The sequence below is a fragment of the Phoenix dactylifera genome, chromosome 14, assembly GCF_009389715.1.
Source record: "Phoenix dactylifera cultivar Barhee BC4 chromosome 14, palm_55x_up_171113_PBpolish2nd_filt_p, whole genome shotgun sequence".
NCBI classification, from domain to species: Eukaryota; Viridiplantae; Streptophyta; class Magnoliopsida; order Arecales; family Arecaceae; genus Phoenix; species Phoenix dactylifera.
The window spans coordinates 10,168,023-10,180,176 of NC_052405.1; the positions used below are offsets into that span (position 1 = coordinate 10,168,023).

Consider the following 12,154-nt stretch of genomic DNA (forward strand, 5'->3'; position numbering starts at 1 on the left):
TATTTTCTTTTATTGGCTAAATGAAAATAATATATCAAAATTTCTTAAAATTAGATAAAGGTGATGAATAATGCCTCTCAAAAAAAATAATAATTATATAGTAGATATTGGAACAACTATATTAGATTATATTATATCATATTTATTGAAAATAATTTATTATCAAGCTAATAGCACCATTAGCTATCTCTACTTAACATCATTTGATGTAATAAGGTTAATTATGATCCACATGTTAACAAAAACTTGACCAACCTATCTTATCTCACCATTAGTATCCTTCTCCGCATGATCCACTAGATTTCTCAATAAAATACAATAAAATGTTATTCCAAGTATGCTAATATTTTAATTCAAATATAATTCTATCAATGCGGTGCATGGTGGAAGGCACACCAAATGTGGGCCTTAGACGAACGATATCCCTTCCTCTAATCATATAAAAATTAAAAAAGTAAAGACTTCATTAGATTGTCTCCTCTTATCCTAATCCTCAATATACTTGATAATTAATCTAAGCCAACAAACCTAGTGGCATAAGCTCAGCCATTTCTCTCCGCTATTTTAGTTGCCAACTATTGTTGTCCGGTAGCCACCAATACTTTGTTAATTGAAACCCTTCCATTTAAAAGTTTTAGACTATTTTCTTGTATTAAAGGGGGACGCAGCTCCTTGGATTATTTCACGCGTCATTTTGCCAACTTCAGCATTCTAACTTGCAACCTTACTATGAGGATTATGTATTTAGTCCCACATCGGCTATAGACTAGATAGATTTTGCTTATACAGAATCAAGAAATATAAATAATATCTTCCAACTAGCTTTTTTAGATGAAGCTTTGGTTGTGACACCTATGGAACTCCTAGTGCTACTTCACAGACTTCACCATAATGAACCTATTAAATCTACGAACAGTCCAGACACATGATAGTAGCTAGTGGATTCATATGCGTGCTTGTGAATTATGGCATTTGAAGGACTAGATATATATCTTCTTTCTATTTCTGAAATAAATAGGGCTTGTAGACAATTTTAGGCTACATGAGGTGATTTCTGGTACAACTAAGAGACTTTACTAGAAAATCTAATTGCAGTTAATGGAAAGTGTAAAACTATGTGAGATAACTAAGGCGCTTTTGTACAAATAAAAATGGTAATTAGAAAATGGCGCTTGTAATGTACTCTACGTTCACTGTTGGAATGCTTGAAGCAACTTGTGTCAATAAAGGGAACTGTACTGTCCAATGCAGTGAAAAAGGGGTCCCTGAATTTAGGTGCATGACCACCAAATTTAGGTATGATCCTCCTCAAATCATGCCAATGTCACGTTTAAAGTGATATGATGACACAAACAGAACAAACTCACATGAGCCTTTAACTACCTATTTCATTTGCTAGTGGCCACTGGTTCATCCTCCAATCCTCCCTTTCCTCCTAATATAGTCATCACTCACATTAGAGTGAGTGAGAGAGAGAGAGAGAGAGATTGCAATAGATTAAGCCTTCCACTCTTAGTGAAGTTGAGAGAATAGGAGCTAGGGAGATGGGTGGAGAGATCCATGAGGAGTTCGAGACGAATGTTAGGTATGGCCCTCCTTAAATCATGCTCATGTCACGTTTAAAGTGAGAGTGTGACACAAACGGAACAAACTCATGCGATCCTTTAACCACCTATTTCATTTGCTAGTGGCCATTGGTGCATCCTCTCCTCTCTCTCTCTCTCTCTCTCTCTCTCTCTCTCTCTCTCTCTTTCCAGGGGAGGACTTCCATACATTCAAGCTAGTAAGACAAGTCGCTAAAAGCTATATATAGGATCCTCCTCCCGTTGTACTCCGCACTCACATTTGAGAGAGAGAGAGAGAGAGAGAGAGATTGCAATATATTAAGCCTTCCATTCTTAGTGAAGTGAAGAGCATAGGAGAGAGATGAATGGAGATATCCATGAGGAGTTTGAGCTGAATGAGGTGGTAGACAACCTACATGGGTCTGTGGGGAGCAGGCTGGCTTTGGTCTCCAAAGAGTTTGGGTTTGGAATTAAGGGGCAGGTGGGATAGCAGCAGCGCTTTAAAAATCCCAAAAGATTGCTATAGAAGCTTTGTCATACATCCCAATGGAAGGTAATCCACCATTCCTTTCAGCTTTGCTACTTCATGATGTTACCATGCCATGAGCAAGATTTAGTAGTATACAATAAGCCTGAACGTATACCGACCTTCATCTAGTTCAGATGCAAATTTACTTCTCCACTTCATGAAAAGAGAGAACAACATATTGTCTTCTTACTTATTATTTTATAATTACGTGAATGTTTCCATGCATTCCGAACCTCGTGCTTCGACCAGGTAAACCGTCGATCTCATGTCCTAATGATTTTAGAAAAATGTTCATATGACGATCTCTGCGTACTATATCCATTAATGCAACATGCTTAATTATAATCTCCTAAGACATTATTAGCATAAAAGAAAACCATCGAGTCATAATATATTAATGTCAAAATCTCTTGATCGGCCATATTAACTGTGCATGTCGATTATTTATGATATGAATTAATTCATATTTACCATCAGTTCGACTAATATTTTGGTGTTCTCTTAGGTTTTATAGGCTTTGGGTGAACAACATATTTCTGTGGTCCATCTACTCGGCCTTCTTCACACCATTGGAGTTTGGGTTCTTTCGAGGCTTGCCGGAGCAGTTGCAGGACCTCGACTGCGTGCAATTAGTCTTCCTTGTCGATGTGGTTCTGCAATTCTTTGTGGCTTATAGAGACCTCCACACCTACAAGATGGTCTGCAATAGAAGAAGCATTGCCTTGCTGTGAGGCCAGCATATCCATGACCTGCACCTCACTCTCCATGGCTCAAGATTTGCATGTTTCCTATAGCTTAGTTTGCATTCACTCTCATGGCAAAGTGCTATTAGTTATTTTTCCTTACACGTCCAATGCTTGATTTCTCATAAACAAATTTATAAATATTTTTCTGCAACTCTTATATTCTTTGTTTTTGTTAATGTTGTCTATCTTTCTTTTTTTTTTTAATTACTTGAATCCTTTCCGAATACAAGATGAAAATTTTAGATTTGTACCAATATTTGAACTTTTATCTTTAGCCAAGCTGTTCCTGAATGCCAAACTTGCGACTATGGTTTAAACCAAGCAAAGTCTTGATCCAAGCTTGGTTTACCTACTCGAGCTTGGGTTGTTAATCTACTTTAACTTAGTATTTAGGAGGGAGATCCATCCATACTTTAATTATTGAGGCCTAAATACTTCAATTAATTATCGAACCCAGAACCTCCAGTTGCTAAATAGAGGGGCGTGAGCATTGGGATCCGACAAGCCACAATTCACAAGTCCAGACCTGATCTTCTCAAGCTGGCGACCATTCGAGCTCAAAAACGACCTTCAAACCATACCTTCTAATTGAGCAAGCCTAGACGTGTCAGCTCTGAACACGACATTATTAGCATCCATTCCTTCTCAAACACAAAGCTAGAGAACTTACAAGAACCTAATTCTTGTCATGCAGCTATGTGAAGGGCAGTTTTGCTGTTGATATTCTTGGATGTTTTCCTTGGGATGCCATCTACAAGGTAAAACTAGAATGGGAAGAAGAAACGAGACAAAGCTCACTTCAATTAATACATGTACCTGAATGCACTAATATTACCACAACTACTTCTTATTCTTTTTTTTTTTTTCATCTTTCCTTGTCTCAGGCCACTGGAAGAAGGGAAGCAATTCGATATCTAATTTGGATACGCCTGTTCCGGGCAAAGAAGATCCTCCAATTCTTCAAGGAGATGGAGAAGGACATTCGCATCAACTACCTTTTTACAAGGATTGTGAAGCTTATCACAGTGGAATTATACTGCACACACACAGCTGCATGCATTTTCTACTACCTTGCAACAACATTGCCGCCAGCGCAAGAAGGATATACATGGATCGGAAGCCTATCACTGGGGGACTACAAATACATTCACTTCAGGGAGATTGAGTTTTGGAGAAGATATATTACATCGTTGTACTTCGCAATCGTGACCATGGCAACTGTTGGTATGATCTGAACCACATGCCAATTCCTCTGCACCGATTAACTTTCAATGCTATCTCATGATGTGTGTGGTTACAATTGGTCGACAAGATTGGGTCCCTCATCCATGTTGAGAGTTCATGATCCTTATTTTGTTGCCTATAGTAACCGGTGAATCAGCATCGGAGGTTAATTGTGTGAAATTCATGCCTATCTAAATTTAAGGAATGACCTAGGACTTTACCCAAAAAAAGACTAACCAGAAGATATTGTTTGGATTCCCTAGCAACATATAAGTATCCAAGATTTATCCGGTGCATAGCCGATGTAAGAGCAAATACATGCCTACACAGGTTTTCACATACTCTTTCCATTTAAATTCCGACGGTGTCTTCATTAGACTAAGGATCCAAATTCATCTAGATCCAATCACAAACACCACGATTAGCCTATGGACAATCTAAATAGACCTATATTATAGTGTCCTCCTCTACATGGACCATGGGCGAGATCTGCTAATATTATTTAAAATAATCTAGGATTTCACCCAAAAAATTTAGCCAAAAGATATTGTTTGGATTCTTTGGCCTTATATAATCATCCAAAGTCTACTTAGTACATAGCTGATGTAAGAAGTAGGCCTCCAATTGGTCATAACGATGGACATCAAAAACTGCATTTCTTGTATAAGGATGCGAATATAAACCAAACTGTTTTTAGCTACTGTCTCATTGGTATATTTTATTGTTTATACTGTATTTCTCCTATTTCCCTTTATATATATGTGTGTGTTTGTGTGTGTGTATACGAGTTCTTATAATATGGGAAATTGAACAAAAAAATATTGACAATATTTAATTGCTAATTCACTCACTTTAGGAGTCAATAATATTGTTATAGTAGTTTAAAAATTTCCTTATAGGCATTGACACTCAAGATATCAAATTTTTAACCCTTAAAAAAAGAAAGAACAATTTGTGATGTGAGAATTTGCATAGTTTCAAAATCCTTAAAGCATAGGAACTAGATTTTAAAGTCCCCTCCTCCATTGATCATCTTAACATGCATTCCATGTAATTTATTACACTTTTTTAAATTAGTCATATATATATATATATATATATATATATATATATATATATATATATATATATATATATATGTATGTATGTATGTATGTTTGTTAAAATGTTGTGCACCTATGTAGGTTATGGTGATATACATGCCGTGAATACTAGAGAAATGATTTTTATCATGATCTACATCTCTTTCGATATGATACTCGGGGCTTATTTGATTGGGAACATGACTGCATTAATCGTTAAGGGGTCTAAGACCGAGAGATTCCGAGACAAGATGACAGATCTTATCAAATACATGAATAGAAATAAGCTTGGCAGAGATATCAGGTCCCAAATCAAGGCCCATCTACGACTCCAATATGAAAGCAGCTATACTAAAGCTACAATTCTTGAAGACATTCCGGTTGCTGTTCGATCCAAGGTACTATTTTTTAAACTTAGATATGTTATCAGAGATATATTGATATCCCAAAATAGTTATTATAGATTTTCACCTAAGGTTCTCCGTATCGTATCGAACCAAACGGTATGGAATGTACCTTACTATATTGGTTTGGTACTAGTACATAGTATTGGGGGCGTACGGATATTCGGTATGAACATGCTCCGTACTATATTGTACTAATCAGTGATAGTGTGGCACTGGTATGGGGTCTGGTACTAAAACGGTACCTTGGTTTTGCCAAATCTTGAGAACTTTTTGTCGAAGAATGCCAGACTCGGCCTCAATACTAAATACAATCTGAATGCTTGGAAAAAAAATATATTTGATTTTACCTTTTATTTCTCTACAAATGCAATTTCTTGTCTGAGAGATTTGCAAGAAGAATGTTGTACATCATTGACTCAAATCTGATAGTTCTTTTATCTATTGAACATTTCTACTCGAGTCCATGAAGGGATAACATATACACAAAAACTTAAGACATTATAATAGTAACCTATGGTACAAATCATAGGAGTGTTATTGTCCTACTACAAGAAGTATCATTATGAAACATCGTTTTGATTGGTGTGAGTTAATTGACCCATTATTCATCATATTGTGGCAGATATCTCAAACCTTATACTTTGACATGGTTCAGCAAGTCCTACTTTTCAAATGCTGTTCAGATGAATTCCTGAACCAGATTGTATGTTTCCATCACAAATTTTCAGAAGTTGCTTTTCTTATAATTGGCTTCTGTATCAGAGATTCATGTGCATAACAGAGGTGTTTAACAACTTATTTAAGTAAATGCAGGTAATGAAGCTAAATGAAGAGTTCTTCCTCCCAGGAGAAGTAATACTAGAACAAGGGAGTGCAGTGGACCAACTCTACATTGTATCCCATGGGTATCTGGTAGCAACATTTTCCATGCCTCAGTTGATATAATGATTACCTAAACCTATTTGTGGTATACTGAGATATTTGAAGTATATTAGAAGTAAAAAATATCTGACTGAAGTTCCTTTTCCCTCTCATGGAACCAAAACAATATTTCCACTCAGAATGCATACATGAGGTATTATCTTAATTTGTTATAAGATGGCAGAAAGATTGTATTGGCTAGGTCTCAATCTAATTCTGTTCTCTGGTTTACTGCCTAATTAGCCATTTAATTGGGTTGTCTAAGCATATGCTTTATCATCAACTTTTCTGGGTCATCAAGTTTTTGAGTATTTTGTCTGGTGTGTAAGAATCAGCAGGCTGCAAGCATTATATGCTTGTGGAGACCAATATGAATCTGAAGAGTCTAGTCCTCATAAACCTTCCATCCTCAAGGCTCTGATATCCAACAAGCAATGTATTACAAATTGTCATCCATGTTTATAACAGAGATCCTACTATCTCTTTCAAGACCTAAGAGGCGATTTTGTGCATATCATGCAAAAAGAATCCATAAGTGCTAAACTTAAAGTCCCCAATCTAATGTGGTTGTCATTTTACATCTTGTTACTAGATTTATATTTCTTATTTGAACACAAGGAGACAATCTATGTTAATTGTAGCTTTTGCATCTCATGTTTTGAATGGAGGCTTCTAAATACCTTATCAAAACATCGACATAGCATATGCATCCATGGAGAAAGTGAATCAAGATTAAATAAAATGGAAACTAAATGATTCAAGTAGCTTGTAATGTGATTTGGTGTACTATTTTATATCAGGAGGAGGTGGTTATTGGAATAGATGGCTCAGAGGGATCTGTCGCAGGACTTGTTCCTTACAATGTGTTTGGCGATGTTGCAGTCTTGTGCAACATTCCACAACCATATACTGTTCGTGCTTGTGAACTGTGCAAACTATTACGAATTGAGAAACAATCTCTAACAAGCATTTTACAACTTTACTTCAAGGATAGCCGTCAAATACTCAACAATCTACTAGAGGTTTGATGCTTAAATATGAACTTTATTCTTGTCATGATGAAACTAGTAGCAAGCAAGAACTGCTCTCCTTTCTTATTTTAGATATGGAGTTCTAATATCTGATTTTTAGGGAAAAGAGACTGATCTAAGAATCAAGCAGTTGGAGTCTGATATCACATATCTTATTGCAAAACAAGAAGCTGAGCTTGCATTGGGGGTAAATAATGCTGCTTATCATGGAGATCTCCATCATCTCAAAGGTTTGATAAATGCTGGAGCAGATCCAAGCAAAACTGATTACGATGGAAGGACTGCACTGGTATTTTCTCTGTGCCACGACCAACTTTCGATCTTATGAATTTTATTCTAATCCATTCAAATCTATTTGTGGTTTCTTGTGCATTACCTATCGCTAGTTTGAAGAATTTATTTTAGTCCTCACCAATGCTGTAACAAGACTCAAACAATTCAGCTACTTGGAGCAACTACCATCCAGTGGACCTGAAGCATCTTATACTTGTCAATACCTGTAGTTGTTTGTAAAGCATCTAAGGGGGTAATCCCATGCTCCTGCCAAAAGGAAAAAGAATACTAATTCAAACCAAATTTTAACTCATGCATGCACAATTTTATTTTCTTACCATCATTTCATGTTTATAATTGCCCACATCATTTTTAGACAGCACTTTTTTAACCTTTGATTTATGAGCTAATAGTTAATATTGCTATGCATTGTATACCAAGAATAAATATATGGGCACAAGACTATATTGTGCTTAACTATTTATGCTAATGTATGCAGGCATAAGACTGTGGATATATTTGACCCTCCCCAGACCCATAATAGCAGGAGCCTTATGCATTAGATTGCCTTTTGAACATGTTAATGCATGTTAACTGGTTACATAACAGAAACAACATTTATTGGAATTGTTATTTGTATGTAGTATAAATTTGGAGTCCTTGGTAAATTTGATTTTACAATTATGTGATAGCTTAATTGAGTCCTAAATTTATATATGTTCTTTCTTTATATTTCTCTGCTTCAGCATATGGCTTCATGCAAAGGATATGAAGAGATAGTGAAATTTCTTATACAACGAGGCGCAAATGTCAATTGTATAGGTCAGTAAAGGGAGAGCTAAATAAAAAAAAATTGTTTTTCTTATAGCTCCATATGAATAAGGAATCATGAATAAGTGTTCTTTTATAGATAAGTTCGGAAATTCTCCACTGTTGGAGGCTGTAAAGGCTGGGCATGATAGGATTGCTGCTATTCTTGTGGAAAATGGAGCAATTTTGAATTTGGAAGATGCTGGAAGTTATCTCTGCAAAGTGGTGACAGATAGCAAAATTGACATTTTGCGACGGTTATTAGAATATGGAGTTGATCCAAACTCCAAAAACTATTGCCAGAGAACACCACTTCACATTGCAGCTTCAGAAGGCTTGCACCTTGTGGCCAAGTTATTGATAGACTCTGGAGCAGATGTACTTTTTGAAGATAGGTATCCACTGATCTTTATGAACTGTAAGATAAACTAGTCTTATTTTCTAAGCTACATATTACAATTGAAATTTATATTTCTAGGGAGAAGTTCATTCTTGGTTTTCATACTTTAAACAGTATTCTTAATTTATGATATTAACTTTCCAAGCATATTATTAATTGATCAATAGAGGTAGATTGCTCTATGCTGAACTTATACACTTGATGTAAAATCAATCATGAAAATTTTAAATGATGATCCATATAGCTGATGACGATCTACAATATTTAAAACACCTACAGATGAAAATTCATGTTATTTGGAAGTCATCTACGAATGCATCAAGTGGATAAAAAATGGATGGTATAAATAGTGTGACTATTAAATTTTAAATGCAACCCGTTAATTATGATATAAAGATCTTCAAAACATATAAAATCCAATGTGTTGGACTTCCTCTAAATTGAAATCAAATGAAAACATTATATTGAGCCATTAAAGCTGTCAACTGCTAAGCCAAATGATGCATAAGTAAACAACCTCCAAAATAGATAATTTTTCATTTGTAGATACCTATATCATTAATTACAACATGGCCATCATTTTAATATGCTTAAGATTGATTTTGACTGCGTTTATCGAGGCCTCAATACACTCAGGTGCAGAATAGTCCACATCTACTCAATATATAGCTTAGCTTTTACTAAAATATATTGGTGTTGACTAACAATACTAATCAAAATAAAATTAAAAAGTATTTCTACAAATGTTCCATTTTGTTAACTTCTTTTTTTTAATAAAAATATTATTAAATTTTGATTAACGATTCGAGGTTGTATGTCTCCGAAAAGTCCTTAAAAATAAACTATGTTCCATAGTTGAACTACTTCAGTAGGCATATGCTAGCTGTTCTTCCATGCAGCTATTTTTTGAAAGTTTTGAATAATGCATGTAAATTCTAATCTAATCTAGAAATGTTATATATATATATAAAGGTTAGAAATATTGTAAAATATGTTACTAATTTACCTCTAGTCCATACTGATGAATAAGTTATGAGTAACTTCAGTAGACTGTTAATAGGCATTCTAGAGATCTATATAATTGTAAATTGGAAAGTTGTTTTTGAAGCAAATATAAGTTAGCTTTATAAAGTTATTCATCATGCTTGTTCTTACTAAGCTTTTACATGCCATGGTAGGTGGGGAAACACTCCCCTTGATGAAGGCCAAAGATGCGGAAGCAAACCACTAGTTAAGATTTTGAAGCAAGCTAAAGCGAATTGCACGAGCGACCAGCGGTCGCTCTGAAAAATAATGGTGTCTTCCCCGAAGGCAATTGTTAAATATTTGTCCATTTGTTCTTAACATTCATACCCATACAACACAATATCTATCACTATTGGATTCTATTGTTGAAGGCTTTCTCCAATATCCCTACTTTCCTAAAAAAGCATATATATAAGCAAGTTTTCTCTTGGTCACTGTCAACATTAATATTGTAAGTTCTTGACAATTTTCAGGAATACTAAATACCTTTTATTGAAGTTGATAGAGATCATCAAAGCAATCCCTTATGTAATTCAAGTTAATTTATATGAGGCATTAATATCTACAGGCTTCTATGAATGCTGTTCTTAAAATTCATGAGGGGCAACAGGATAATTAATTGTTTATCATTGATATATTTTGGTGCCTTTTCTATACCAATCATATTTTGGAATTCTTGTGTATCCGTTCTAAGCTACCATTTTATATTAATATGAAAATGAATGGCGACGTGATTTAAATTTACAGGTAATCAATTTACATCGGAAACTCAGTTTATTTTCCTTATAGACAGGCAGTCAAGAAGCCTGTTTTAAATAAATAGATGGCACATTATGAAATGAAAACCAGGAACTTTTTTTTATTTATTTTTTCTTTGCTACGAAAGCTTGCAAAACTTTTTATGAACAAAACTTGCAAAATTTTACTGCAAGAGTTGGATATTCTAACTTGTTAAAACAAATAATCAGTAAAGAAATCACTATTACCATTCTTAGTTGACTTCCTTCTATCTTTTGAAGTTTCTTCTGATTAATAAACTCAGTCACCTATGTAAAACTGCTTAATAGTTGTTGGAAAGTCCCCAAACAAATTGGAAATAAGGTAAAAGGGAAAAAAATATTCAAGTGTCGAGTTTGGGTTTAACAATACAGCAATTTGTTGAGAAGATGTAGGACATCCATATTAAAATCTTATAACCAACTAAGAAATTGCAATGCAGCCAGATTGTGATTAACATTACTGAAATCCAATAACAATGTCATAAAATTAAAGAATAAAGTCATCTTCCAATGAAACATCAAGGAATTGGAAAATCTTCTCATAGGGAAGACATGTAGCGTTGCTGAAATTGCAGTAAATTAGTGCAGCAAAATTGTTGCTATTTCCCTTGACTTAATTTTTTTAGAGAAAAAAAATGAAATCCTGTTTGGTCGCATGCTCGAAACCCTCTGGTTTCATTCTCAGTTCTATGTTTCCCATCATTTTCAACTGCTTCTGATTGCTTTGTGCTAGCAGTCGAACTCGAAACAAGACTTCATAATCGCATTGTTAATTTAAAATTTCTATTTTTTATCCTTTTCAATAATTCCCTAACAGGGAAGACTTGTCCTATAAAAAGTTGTTTTAGTTTCTATAAAACATGCTGAAGGATCAATCAAGTCACTGTTCCAACCCACATTGATAATTCAAAACAACCACGGTTAACGATTGCTGACTGCCTTTGTATAGATTGCAAGGTTAAGATGGTTATCTTCTCTATTCATAGAAAATTGAATGGCCTTACTTTCAGTCATCTAAGGATCCCATGAAGCAATGGCAACAATTTCTGCTAATTTTATTTTTTTACTTTAAGAAGTGATATAAACTTGAAAGGAATTCATATATTAGTATTTGCTAGACTATGATATGCTTATCTATTTCCTCAGAATAGCTGAGCATCAGGTCAGACTTGAGCTTTTCAAACACTGCAGGAAATCAAGTCAACAATTATTTGTTCCTATATTGCAATTTTCTGGAGAATGTTACTTTTAAGTGCACTAGAAATTAAAGCAGCATGATTTGGTGCTGGATAACAGTGATTCTCTTTCTCAGTTAATCGAAAGAGTTTCTTCCGATATGTACTGTAGTTCCGCAAAGAGTG

General features: G+C 34.7%; 1 protein-coding gene across 1 annotated transcript; it reads left to right on the forward strand.

Annotated features, from left to right (window-relative positions):
* The first annotated feature begins 1,861 nt into the window (after positions 1-1,861).
* On the forward strand, positions 1,862-10,511 carry LOC103696369 (potassium channel KOR2-like). The gene is given in 13 exon segments (XM_039133966.1): positions 1,862-2,031; positions 2,033-2,118; positions 2,600-2,821; positions 3,535-3,598; positions 3,725-4,064; positions 5,249-5,544; positions 6,176-6,256; positions 6,367-6,465; positions 7,275-7,496; positions 7,606-7,794; positions 8,525-8,600; positions 8,689-8,983; positions 10,167-10,511. Coding segments are annotated over 13 exon segments (2,184 nt in total). The 5' UTR covers positions 1,862-1,926; the 3' UTR covers positions 10,276-10,511.
* The last annotated feature ends 1,643 nt before the right edge of the window (positions 10,512-12,154 follow it).